At 44.8% G+C, this 13586-nt stretch overlaps 1 protein-coding gene across 1 annotated transcript in view; it reads left to right on the top strand.

Annotated features, from left to right (window-relative positions):
* The first annotated feature begins 6001 nt into the window (after positions 1-6001).
* The window catches only part of LOC134577753 (F-box only protein 44-like), a 32099-nt gene continuing 24514 nt past the window's right edge, over positions 6002-13586 (top strand). The window contains exons 1-2 of the mRNA XM_063436628.1: positions 6002-6241; positions 9956-10241. Of these exons, the coding sequence (XP_063292698.1) occupies positions 9983-10241 (259 nt within the window). The 5' untranslated portion in view covers positions 6002-6241; positions 9956-9982. The remainder of the gene's footprint in view (positions 6242-9955; positions 10242-13586) is intronic.

Below are 13586 nucleotides of genomic sequence, written 5' to 3'. Positions count from 1 at the left end.
GTGGCCTGACAGGGGCCAATGGGAGACTGATTCTAATTTAGTCTCCCACTGTCCCTTTAAGAGCGCGCCCGAGACGCGCGGCGCGCTCTTAGTGTCGGGCGGGACACGTGAGCGCTTCTCGCGGTCAGTGCCCGCCTGACTGAACTTCTCGTTGGCTGAGCCGCGCGTGGCTCGTGCAGGAGCAGGACCGCGCGCGGCAAGAAGAGAGGACCCCGGCCGGCCCCTGGAAAGGGTAAGTACCGCTACAGTCAGTCACCACCGAATGTTCAGCACCAGTGTCGATCATGAACGCACTCCTTTTTCCCCCTATTGATACATCGACCATAGGCTCCGCTCGACCAAGGGCAATGGAGCCCGGTCGGTATCAATAGTCCTCCATGACCGTGTCAGCCAATCCTACAAAGTCCCTACCTTCTCTATCGCGGGACCTTTGCGCTGCTGGATAATACCTATCTTCCCTAACACTTCCTCTGTTCCCATTACTCCCTCTATTACCATTGCTCCCTCCGGGGCCTCCTCTACCTCTCGCTCTGCCTCTAAAGTTTCCGTAACCTGCCCTGGGTTGGTCTCTCTCGTACTGCTCTCTTTGTGGACACTCGTTCCTCCAATGCCCTTCTTCCTTGCAATACGCGCACTGATTCCTACTCAAAGGCTCCCTATTCCATCTACTATCGCCTCTATCTGGGCCCCGTCTATCTACGCCTGCGATCGCTACCGCTAGCATATCTGCCTTTTTACGCATCTTGCGCTCTTCCTCTTTCTTACTTTCTGTTTCCCTATTCATATACACTTTATTCGCTACCTCCATTAGTTGGGTGATAGACATACCTGCAAACCCTTCTAACTTTTGTAGCTTGCGCTTAATATCTCCGTAAGCTTGGCTGACAAAGGCGGAGTTCACCATTCGGGAATTATCTGCGTCTTCCGGATTAAAGGGGGTATACAAGCGGTATGCCTCCAATAATCGGTCATAAAAGACACTGGGCGCTTCATCACTTTTCTGAATCACCTCAACTGTCTTCGACATATTAATGGCTTTCTTCCCTCCGGCTTTCATGCCAGCAATTATAGCGTCTCTATAGGCTCTGAGTTGGACCATATCTGCGCCATTAACATTCCAGTCGGGATCGGTGTTAGGGTAATGTGTTGCGGCCCATGCTGCTGGATTGGCTTGATTCAAAGCACGGGCTCTATCCTCTAGCGCTTTAATGGCCGCTTGGTTAATCCTTGTCCTTTCCTCATTATTAAACAAAGTCATTAATAACTGCTGGCAATCAGCCCATGTCGGATTATGTGTCTGAACTATCGAGGTGAACAGATCGGTCATAGCTTGTGGTTTCTCAGTATACGAGGAATTGTGGGTCTTCCAATTCAAGAGATCGGTAGTCGTGAACGGGACATATACGAAGACTGGGTCAGCATGTGCCATTTGACCTGCGGCATCGATATAGGCTGACCCAGGATTCAGACGAAGAGGCATCTGATAATGTTTTAATTGTTGGGTACCGGTCAGTTGTCGGGTTAGTATGGGGCTACGTGGAGGGGCGTCAGTTAGAGGTTCCAGTCGGGGGGAAATAGGGCATGAGGATGTGGGAGCTTGATTTTGGGAAAAGTTAGTAAATAGAATACTCCCAGCCGAGCTAGAAGAAGCTTGACCGGAAGTTTGAAGTGGCGCCAAATCAGGATATTTAGATCTAACGGGGGTTGGTTCTGGTTCCGGAAGGGGAGGTTTAATACGAGGGGGGGTGGATTCTGTACTAGAGGAGGAAGCGGAAGTGGATGAGGGCAATGAGGGGAGGGGTATAGAACTTCCTGCATTCGCGTTACCTCTTCCTGTAGGGAAGTAAGGGGGCGGCAAAGGGATCTCGGACTCAGGGGGCATGTCCAAAATGGGCCTAACCACCGTCCTAGTGGACAAACAAGTCCTGGCCACCATGAGGCGACATTGCTCCTCGTGGCATATCTGAATCCATTTTGGCGAGTCGTTTACGGCCTGTCTCCAACAATCAATATATGGAAACTGCCCGTAAAGTTCAGGCCTACCCGATACAGCCACGTGTACACGCTGTATCAGGGTTGGATCCAAACTACCACGTGGCGGCCATGCCGCAACCAAAGTAGGCCACTCCCTAGTGCACAAAGTAACCAAACGTACAGGAGACATTTTAACCCCAAAATCACATGTTTTTAATCCCTTTTTAAAATTCTTTACCATACAACCTAAGGGATCCGGAATCGTTGACTGCGACGCGCCCATACTTATCAATGGAACGTCGTTGACAACGAATACTATGCACGCGTACTATTCAACAGTCACACCCGTTTCCTCTGGCAACAGCACCACGTGGTACGGTTACCAAGTGAAACGTACACAATAACACAATAAACACTCAGGGAATTCCCGTACACACACAGCTGTTACACCAGTCACTAGATAATCAATATTATGCCCTTTGGCGAAACTATACAGTCACCCACGCTATAATTCTCTATATATGAATTACCCGTCTATAACACACCCCAGTAACATCGTCTTTTACAAATAGCGGTTACAGTACAGTTAGCATAGGTCAAAGCACAATTTAAGGTCACAATACAATTAGTAGTGGTTATGGTGTTAAACATGCAATGGACGACAGTGATTAGTACTTATATACAGTGTCAGTAAATATACAGGGTTATGGTACCGTGCACTATGATACAGCAACACACTATTAACACTCTCGCTAGACGGCTGAGCTCGCGCTATCTAACAAGATATACACTTTACTAAACAATATTTAACACATTTACAATTCCCAACTAAACTATTGGCCAGTACCTTGAATGGACTACCTAAAACTATGTACACCCGTTTTGGTTAGCCACACTGCCCAAGCACCACATATAGCGAGCTAGAGGACCGAATTTACACAGACGCCTCTTAGTCGATTACTATCAAAAATCTAGTGGGTTCCAAATTTACACGCCTTCCCACTTAGCCAAGATAGGTTGAGAGCTAGCGAACCGAATTTACACAGGCGCCGTTTAGTCTCCCGGTCCCTCCGACCTAGCGAACGTAATATACACCCTAGAACGCTAGTCTAGACAAGACACCGGTGTCCGGCTAGGGCTATTTACACCAGAACCCCGCCTGACTAACCAAATCAAACGGTCTTACTAAAGAGCGTTCGATTGAGCGGTGCGCCTTCGCTCCTTCCCTCCGACAGAGGGGGCAGATTCCATACACAGATTTAAACCCCTTTTGGGCCTACCGCACAATCAGTATACCCCTAGTGGGTCTGCCGTCTAAAACAGCAGTTGTCTTACCTCCTCGTTCCTGAACACCCCAGCACTTCTTACTTAGAGGCCGATGATCTCCTGGACAACAGACCAGTGGCGCCGAGACGAAGGGAGGTCCACGCAGAAGTTCAGGGGTGCAGCCGTAGAGAACGTGGGCAAAGATAGACCGTCTCACGCCTCTGCCTCTCAGCTACCGTTGAACGATGAGCTTCCCGGCCAATGCACCAAATGATACCGGAGAAACTGACGGAAGCCAAGCACAGAGAGATGGACACAGGTTTCTTCAGGAAGGAAGAGATTCTTTATTGGATCACCGATCGGGACTCAGAGGGACTAATGTCACCAAAATACAGCAAGTTCTGAGCCCCGGACAATAGTGCAGGCTCCTTATATAGGCACATAACTCCTCCCATATTAAGCTCCACCCGCACATTCACTTAACCAATCAACACAAATAAGAATTAACTTCCTGTTTGACCGCATGGCTTGTCCAGCACAATGGAGGAGGGGAATACTACATCCTGTATTCTTGCACATGCTCCGTACACTACTGATCGTATCTTGCCTCGTGCAACCAACTGATCGATACGTCAGCATATGCACGTACACATGCCACGTGGTAATCTCGGCCTATTAAATTTATTTTTACCGAGATTCCACCACAACCTGATACAGCAGAGCAGGGATATTGATTTCAGTTAATATCAATCTGATTTAGCGAAGTGGCCTCGGTTCTGTGGAGTCTTCCTTTATTCACATAAAAGCCGTACTTTATTATTAATATAATGCTAAATTAACCGGCAGCTCACTGCGCCGCACGCTATATCGATGCTAAAGTTCACCTTTTACACAAAGAGAATATTGCAGTATGTAGAATTCATATGCTTCCGTTTTGAAATCAACGTCCTAATAACTATGGTTCCTTTGATATCTCAGTCATTATTAATTAAAGAGAAATTATGGAGGGAACACCAATATTTGTTAATGCATCATGTATATTTATATCCAAGTCTCAAAAAGGAGCATTTATATTTAGAAAGGGCGTGTGGCCCAAGTCAAGAGCTTTTCTGCCTAAATACTTGGAAGTAATGAAATTACAAAAGTCAGAAGTCTCCCATAAAAAATGCTGATATGGCAAACCTGCTGTGGATTCAAGGCCATAGAGCATATTAGCTGTAAAAGAGTAACCCGATTATCAGGAGAAGCGATACTGGATGCCCAGTGTGATGTTAGGAAGTTTCATATTTGAGAAGATATAAGCTATTTCTGAATTGCTTGTGTTTGCTGATAAGCCCTTGTCCCCCAGTCTGTCCTCCTGTATGTATCAGGGAGCCAGTACAGATAATGTTAGAGTTTCACAATCTGGGGACTGCAACTCCCATTACACTCAGCAAGTTGGCTCGGCATGAGCAAGCACCATCAGGTCTTTAGTCCAGAGCTAGTTTGTCAAAGTAGCTCTGCCGTTCTCCCCAAGAAGCCCAGCCATATAAAATGAACAGCATATTTAATCATCTAATAATAATAGTTATGGCTTTCTGATTTAATGAAATGGCTAACTGACCTGATAGAATGTTTCGTGATAGAGGGCATTGTCTATATAAAGTTTCCCGTGTTCACCTTCAACAACTAAGACGTCTGAGAAATGACAAAAGGTAGGTCTCAGATCATGGCAACCATCCTATAATAACCCGGAGATCTTAGATGCTGAAGCTGGAGCAATATCCACTGAGCTATTGCACCACAGCACCAGCTATGAGGCTCTCTCTAAACAGCGTGCAAGTCAATGCCCAGAATAGCGCCTGGTTTTACCTTGAGAAATCTTCCCTGATATTTACAATGATAAAAAGGGGCATTTTAGCGTATTTTATTATTTGACGTTTATTTCAGGAGTAACTCCAAATAATAAAATACACTTTTACCTTACAATGATAATGGTAAATATACCTGGAAAACCTCATAATATTCTTATTAACCCTTTAAGGACCAGGGGTTTGGCAAACAGATTACTATTACAACATGCTAAACAAAACAGCCAGAATTCACCCTATAGGTGCCAGACGACTGACAGGCTCTATCCCCACAGCTTTAAAAAGAGTCAAATAATGTCCAGCATCGCCCAAAGCTTGCACCCATTGGAAAAAGCACAGCTCCCTGGGATTGGCTGGTCTGATTGTTTTCAATGAAAGAGGAAGGGTGGGGGAAGGCTGCACAACCACAGTATAGAGTAAAGGGCTGTCCTGGTATACAGAGAAGGCTGCACAGCCACAGTATAGAGTAAAGGGCTGTCCTGGTATACAGAGAAGGCTGCACAGCCACAGTATAGAGTAAAGGGCTGTCCTGGTATACAGGGAAGGCTGCACAGCCACAGTATAGAGTAAAGGGCTGTCCTGGTATACGGGGAAGGCTGCACAGCCACAGTATAGAGTAAAGGGCTGTCCTGGTATACAGGGAAGGCTGCACAGTCACAGTATAGAGTAAAGGGCCGTCCTGGTATACAGAGAAGGCTGCCCAGTCACAGTATAGAGTAAAGGGCTGTCCTGGTATACAGAGAAGGCTGCACAGCCACAGTATAGAGTAAAGGGCTGTCCTGGTATACAGGGAAGGCTGCACAGCCACAGTATTGAGTAAAGGGCTGTCCTAGTATACATGGATGGGGCTGTCCTAGTATACATGGATGGGGCTGTCCTGGTATACAGGGAAGGGGCTGTCCTAGAATACAGGGATGGGTCTGTTTTAAAAGGACTGTGCTGCCATGATAGTATAAGCTTGCATCAGCTGCTGGTTGACACCCCCGTCCAAAAACAGGAAAAGCCAGCTGTCTGCCTTTGTTTTTTAACCTGGGGAAGTACAGGCTGCAGCAGGTGACAGTTCAGCTGCCCAGGTGATTGACACCCCTGTGATGTATTGGACCCTGCAGAATTCTCAGCGTGACGTCATTTGACAGGTCCAGGAATTTGAGGTAAACAAGGAATTCTCTAGGAATGAGGTCAATAATATGGGCTGCTGTATAACCAGGGCAGAGGTCATGGAACATCTCTGAATATGATAATTATCTGCAGCTGTTTGTGTTTATTATTATGTTTCTGTTTGTTTATGTAGCAGGAAGGATGCAGAGAATCCCTGAGTATCAATGTTTTGTTACAATGTTTACAATGTTTCAATGTCCCAGAATGCACCGCAGGCCATTGTAACAACAGAGCGATTATTACTGATATTTTAATTCATGCAGGAATTCATGCCTTTATAAAGTGTGCCTGGATATTACATATGCTCGCCACAGACTGTCACGCTCTTAAAGGGGACATTACTTATTAAGCAGACTAATGGAAGCATCCAGCAATGACCACAGCTCAGTGAGATTACTTAACACAGCAGCCCCAACTCAATACTACAATTAATCCTTAATAGGAAACACATTGAGTGTGTAGAAGCAGTTTCAGGTTTTTATTGTTTTGTATTGGGGCTGGTGTGTAATATAGTCATTGCTCCTGCCCAGGAGTAGTGGATGTTTGACTCAGGGCGAATTTCTGTGACATTAAATGTCAAGGGTTAATAAGTAAGAAACAAGGTGAATTGTTAGTGTAGCACACCCACGAGGCTTTTCCTTGACATGGCAGGTGAGCTTCGCCTTTAATAGCCAGTCAGTGATGCTGGGGATGATGTGTCCTATGGTCATTGATGCCGCCCATGAGTAGTGGGACTTTGAGCACAGGGTTTAATTTTTTATGTTAGAAAAAACATTTATTCCATATTGCTATATTTTTGTGTTTCTATATAATTTGTTGCATAGTCATTATTTGCATTTTTTTTTTTTTAAACTCTGCACTATTGTGACTGCATCACATCAATAATCAACAGGTGAAGTGATTGTGAAGTGAATTGGGGTTTATTTAAGCAATTATAAGCATTCGGGTTTAAGGTTTGAAGATCGGGGTCATGCTGAAGTTTCGAGGATTTAGGGATTGTGGTGGTGGGTCAGCCTAGAGCAGTGATGGCGAACCTATGGCACGCCGAGCCCCTCTGTGGGCACGCGGCCACAGGTCGCCGGAGGGAGGGTGCGCTCCGCACAAGTGGCCGCCTTATGGTGCACCGCCCGGCGGGCGCAAAACCGGAGTGACCGGCAGGAGGTGAGCTTGGCCGAGCACGCCGCGGTACAGGAACTTATGTTTCCTGTACCCGGGTGGACGGAAATTAAGTGCTCATAGAGAGAGCACTTCCTGTCCGGCTGGGTACAGGAAACTGAGCTCCGCGGTGCGCTTGGCCACGCTACAAGGTAGGAGATCAAGGACAAGTGGGGGTGGGGGGAATGAAAACTAAGGGAGGGATGGGGGGTAGAAAGAAAATTGAAGGGGGAAGAAAACTGAGGAAGAGATGGGAGGGGGGAAGAAAACTGAGGAAGAGATGGGAGGGGGGAAGAAAACTGAGGAAGAGATGGGAGGGGGGAAGAAAACTGAGGAAGAGATGGGAGGGGGGAAGAAAACTGAGGAAGAGATGGGAGGGGGGAAGAAAACTGAGGAAGAGATGGGAGGGGGGAAGAAAACTGAGGGAGAGATGGGAGGGGGGAAGAAAACTGAGGGAGAGATGGGGGGGAAACTGAGGGAGAGATGGGGGGAAACTGAGGGAGAGATGGGGGAAAGAAAACTGAGTGTGGGGAGAAAACTGAGTGTGGGATGGGGGAAAGAAAACTGAGTGTGGGATGGGGGAAAGAAAACTGAGTGTGGGATGGGGGAAAGAAAACTGAGTGTGGGATGGGGGAAAGAAAACTGAGTGTGGGATGGGGGAAAGAAAACTGAGTGTGGGATGGGGGAAAGAAAACTGAGTGTGGGATGGGGGAAAGAAAACTGGGTGTGGGATGGGGGAAAGAAAACTGGGTGTGGGATGGGGGAAAGAAAACTGGGTGTGGGATGGGGGAAAGAAAACTGGGTGTGGGATGGGGGAAAGAAAACTGGGTGTGGGATGGGGGAAAGAAAACTGGGTGTGGGATGGGGGAAAGAAAACTGGGTGTGGGATGGGGGAAAGAAAACTGGGTGTGGGATGGGGGAAAGAAAACTGGGTGTGGGATGGGGGAAAGAAAACTGGGTGTGGGATGGGGGAAAGAAAACTGGGTGTGGGATGGGGGAAAGAAAACTGGGTGTGGGATGGGGGAAAGAAAACTGAGGGAGGGATGGGGGGAAGGAAAACAGTGGGGGGGGAAGGGGGACGACATACACATATCACCCCACACAAACACATACACGTCACCCCACCCACACACACCACCCCCCCACAAACACATCACCCCTCACACACACACACACACATCACCCCACACACACATCACCCCACACACAAACACATACACTGTACCCCTCAATGCAGTGTGCGTACACTCAGCAGTCTGTCTGTGTGTGCGTACACTCAGCAGTCTGTCTGTGTGTTTGCGTACACTCAGCAGTCTGTGTGTTTGCGTACACTCAGCAGTCTGTCTGTGTGTGTGCGTACACTCAGCAGTCTGTGTGTGTGTACACTCAGCAGTCTGTCTGTGTGTGTGTACACTCAGCAGTCTGTCTGTGTGTGTGTACACTCAGCAGTCTGTCTGTGTGTGTGTGTACACTCAGCAGTCTGTGTGTGTGTGTGTACACTCAGCAGTCTGTCTGTGTGTGTGTGTACACTCAGCAGTATGTCTGTGTGTGTGTGTACACTCAGCTGTCTGTGTGTGTGTGTACACTCAGCAGTCTGTCTGTGTGTGTGTGTACACTCAGCTGTCTGTGTGTGTGTGTACACTCAGCAGTCTGTCTGTGTGTGTGTGTACACTCAGCAGTCTGTCTGTGTGTGTGTACACTCAGCAGTCTGTCTGTGTGTGTGTGTACACTCAGCAGTCTGTCTGTGTGTGTGTGTACACTCAGCAGTCTGTCTGTGTGTGTGTACTCAGCAGTGTGTGTGTGTTTAGGAGTCTGTGTGTGTGTGTGTTTAGGAGTCTGTGTGTGTGTGTGTTTAGGAGTCTGTGTGTGTGTGTGTTTAGGAGTCTGTGTGTGTGTGTGTACTCAGCAGTCTGTGTGTGTACTCAGCAATCTGTGTGTGTGTGTATTTAGCAGACTGTGTATTCAGCAGTCTGCTAAGTACACAGACTGCTAAATACACATACAGACAGACTGCCGAGCACACACACAAACTGCTTAATACACACACACAGATGTTAATTAGTTCGGACAACTGTATGAGTTGTTTTTTCTAAACTTAAACCTCAGTATTCAGGTTTAATTGCCGTTTGTGCACTTTGAGGGGAAAAAAATTGGCATGTATTACGGTTTCGTCACTCTGGCTCAAAAAGGTTCGCCATCACTGGCCTAGAGTTTAGAGAACATGTGGTTTGAGGCCAGCATTAGGCTGAGGTTTGGTTGGGGCATACTCCGCAGCAAACACTATCTTCTGCTGGTAGGCTATTCTGTTTTTATTATAATTAATATAAACTGATTAAACACTATACTATTCACCAATTTGTGTATAATTATACCTTGCAGGGAGTCCTTCCAAACATTCCATTTATTTCTGAGAGTACTTGTGGAATTAACCTTGGTAGAATGTCCTTGGCTTTTGGTGTAAAAAGATTGCCCTGGGAACAAACCATAAATAAAACGCTGCATATATAAATCTATAGTGATACTGTTGTAAATGCCTTTTTTATTTATTATAGATCCCAGTCTGATTTCCCCACTCCATAATGGTTAATATTGAAGAACTCTACGATGACGATTTGATGCACATTCTGCTTGCTGTCCCGGCCAGGACCCTGATTCTCCGATGTAGAAATGTCTGCACTAAATGGAAAGAAATTATCGAGTCCTCTGTTTTCTGGAATCTGAAATGTCACCACCTGGGTTATGTCCTCCCGAACCTCGTACAAAGACCTCTGAACTGGAAAATGTTTGTCTGCATGCCGACCATGAAACAGAACTTGCTAAGTAACCCGCGAGCTAAGAGTAGGAGCTTTGAAGTTTTAATTTATTTTTTATTTTTGCTGTGACGCTGAAGTGCGCTAGATTGATTTCACAATGTGGTAACAGATTTTTTTTATGGGGGAAATTAGAGCAAAAGTATAAATGATGGAGGACTTTAGCACTGCAGGTGTTTGTAGACTACATTTCCCATGATGCTGTGATGGTAAAGCGCTGCGGAATTTGACGGCGCTCTATAAATAATATAATAATAATAATAATGGTATCTATGGGTTTCTCTTTGAATTTTTCTGTCTTTGTCTCCACTTCGATTTAGTCAGTCAGTGACTTTTGTCATTTTGTGACTGATCTTTCCAGTGGGTCATCCATGGCCCGGCTCATTTTCTGGAGTAGGAAGTGTTATGGTACTTTTTCAGTAAACCAAAATGTTTAAATGTCTATCTGTTCCTGTCCAAATTAAAGAGAATTGAATTGCGTATATACGCTGAAGTAATTCAGTCTGACACACGGAGTTCAGGTTAAAATAACTTCGAGGAAATTTATTGGCAAGTGAAACAAGAGCGGGCGCGCAGGCCCTTTTAAGAGGCATTTTGCGTCATCATTGATTATCAAGATATCAGTAAATAAACATCATTAATTGGATTAATTGTTAAGTGTCTGGATTAGTGTCCACCTATCAATATAATTAATTGGCTCAAAACTAAGTGGTTAGCTTCGTGTCCACCCACTGAGAGGTGGTATTGTTTTGGACACGGGTGGGGACAAGGGGCTCAAGCGCCATTTCCCTTAGCATGAGGTTTACTCGGTGGAAAGGGGGGCTTGAGCGTCATTTTACACAGTCAGTGATGTCAGGTCTGTGGTCAGGTGCAAGGTCTCTTATGAATAGAACATTTCATTACTACAGTGTTCTCATGGCCTTGTCTTTATACTATGTTGCGAGTTAGGGGAAATTCAGCAGTTCCTGGGTAGTCATGTCTTTATGGAAAATACAGTCTTTGTCTATTGTGTTAGTTGTGCTGGGAAATTGTGTCATGTAATGTAGTTTTGAAATGGAGAAGTCCGGTTATGAGGACAAAATGGAGGATTTGTCACAGTATCAGGTTAAAACGGAGTTAGTGCAATAATTCAATACAAGTTCAATAAAGATTTTTAATAATTCTACATCAGAAGGATGTTGCAGGTTGTTTGACCCATTACCTATTTCATGTAGGGTTGCTGTACCAACTTTTCCAAATAATGTATCTACAAATTCCTGTAGATTTTAATAATGACTTCTGTAGATAAATCACTTAGAAACTTTTCTGACCGTATGGAATTATCCGGAAAGCTCATTAAATCGAGGCTTAATTCCTTAGTACATTGACATGCTTGACCCGTATATTGACAGATCTACCCGTTTGCGTTTTATGTCTCATTTAGCTAAAGGAACGCTGTTAGGCCTGGCCATTTTAATGTGCTGCTTGTCTCTTTCTTACCTGCGTGCTTTCTGATTAGATTTTTGCCTATACTTTACAAGTAGGGTCAACATATACCCTGAAAGATACTCAGTCAAAGCATCATGGGAAATGTTGTTTTGAAACATCTGCAGTGCCAAAATTAGCCCTTACTTACCATTATGGTGGTAGAAATTGGGTTTCAGGACACATACTGCCTTTTCAAGCTCGCATATCGACAATGTGTGAGATTAAATGAATTGTGGGTAAGTTCACAGGGAGAGAACATTTTTATTTTTGTAATCACATTTCACATCCTAAATACAGCAGATGTGATGTTGATATATATGTATATGTATTTAAATAGTACTCTGAATTCATTTAAATGTTTGGTGCCATACTGTAAAGCAGATAACATGTTGGGGGAAGTCGGTAAAACTGTGAGAGCCTAAATATGTGCCCGTGTGCTGAACACCTGTTTTTGTCTTTCTTCTCACACCTAGCAATGCGCTCGGTTTTTGTCTAGCTGTTTTGGAAGAGGTTTGATTAAAACCAGGGGACTCCTACCACTCCTAGTCCGCCCCCTTCTTCTGCAAACTCAGATTGCCTCATCTTTAAGTATTGTCCTATTGATTATATTAGCTGATAACAAGTTCAACCGTTGGCCTTTATGATACATACTATGCAAAAGGTAGACCTTCCTCGTTAATTTTAGTGATAGGAAGAAACACAATAAAAATTCCAATTGTGAAGCAAGACGTTCGGAGTAGGTAATAGCAGGTGATCTCTGGATTATTGAATATTTGTGATGTACTTGCTTATGCCCGGTTCTCTACATGTAATACGTTTCATTGTGTGGCAGGCTGTGACGCTCGGCTTTGTAAGTAATTTCAGAACCAGCTGGGGTTTATTTTGTACGCTGTGAGAACCCTTTTTCTGTATAAATTGAAGCCTGTCACTCGGAGATTCCTTGGACCATAAGCACTGTAATACACCGTAGTGGTTACGGTGCTTAGAGTTCCTTTTTAAAGTACTTTGAAAATATTCTGATTCATTACTTAACAAACAAATAGTAACTTGACGTCAATACAGAGAATTACAATAAAAATGATGTGGATTGTGCTTCATGTTATTTACAAGTTGGTACCAAAGATGTAGATCTATAAAGAGAGGAGAGGTTTTGTTATCGGATTTGGTCAAACCATAATGAATGGTGCTTTCCATGTCACATTACGCTCTCATACCAGATACATTGTTACTCTCCCCACCAAAATCCATAAGGTTTATTTATTTTTCCAATGAAAAGAGCAGCAACACTTGTATAAAAGACCAACTAGTTAAGAGTCTGATAAAAAGTACTTATTTTAAGATTAATTTAGAATGATGTGGTGTGACCCAAGTCATCTCCTAGCGGTAGAAACGTAGGTGGTCTTGATAAACAATCACTCAGTAAAACTGAGACCAGCTTAATGTTTAAAGGATAAAGGGGGCAACATTCAGTAGGCTGACCAAGAACGCTGTCATCAGGGCAATGGGGGTCAGAATAAAAGCGACAACTGGCGAGTTCATGATAAACCAAAACACAATAGGAGGTAAATCCCAGGGCTCGGCGGTTTAACACGCGCAGAGTGTCTGAGTGTGATTGGCTGACGCTGCACTCTTCTATTTGTTAGTGGATTGGATCTCGATGTATCCAGGATCATAAAGAGAAGTGTGGTGAGCCTGTCCTGACCGGTTCATTTCAACAAATAACAGCAACTAAGGCAACACGTGTATATAAAAAAAATATTGCACAATCCCAAAAGGCCACATAGTTTAACCTAGTGCAGCTATTGTGTAAGAGCTGTTATAGCCCCAACAGCAAGCACAATATAGCAATCCAAAGTATTCATCCACAAAGTGCAGCTTGGTTATAGGGGCCCACTAGTGCAGCCCA

The sequence above is a fragment of the Pelobates fuscus genome, chromosome 11 (genome assembly GCF_036172605.1).
Source record: "Pelobates fuscus isolate aPelFus1 chromosome 11, aPelFus1.pri, whole genome shotgun sequence".
NCBI lineage: Eukaryota > Metazoa > Chordata > Amphibia > Anura > Pelobatidae > Pelobates > Pelobates fuscus.
This window is presented reverse-complemented; position numbering and strand designations above follow the sequence as displayed.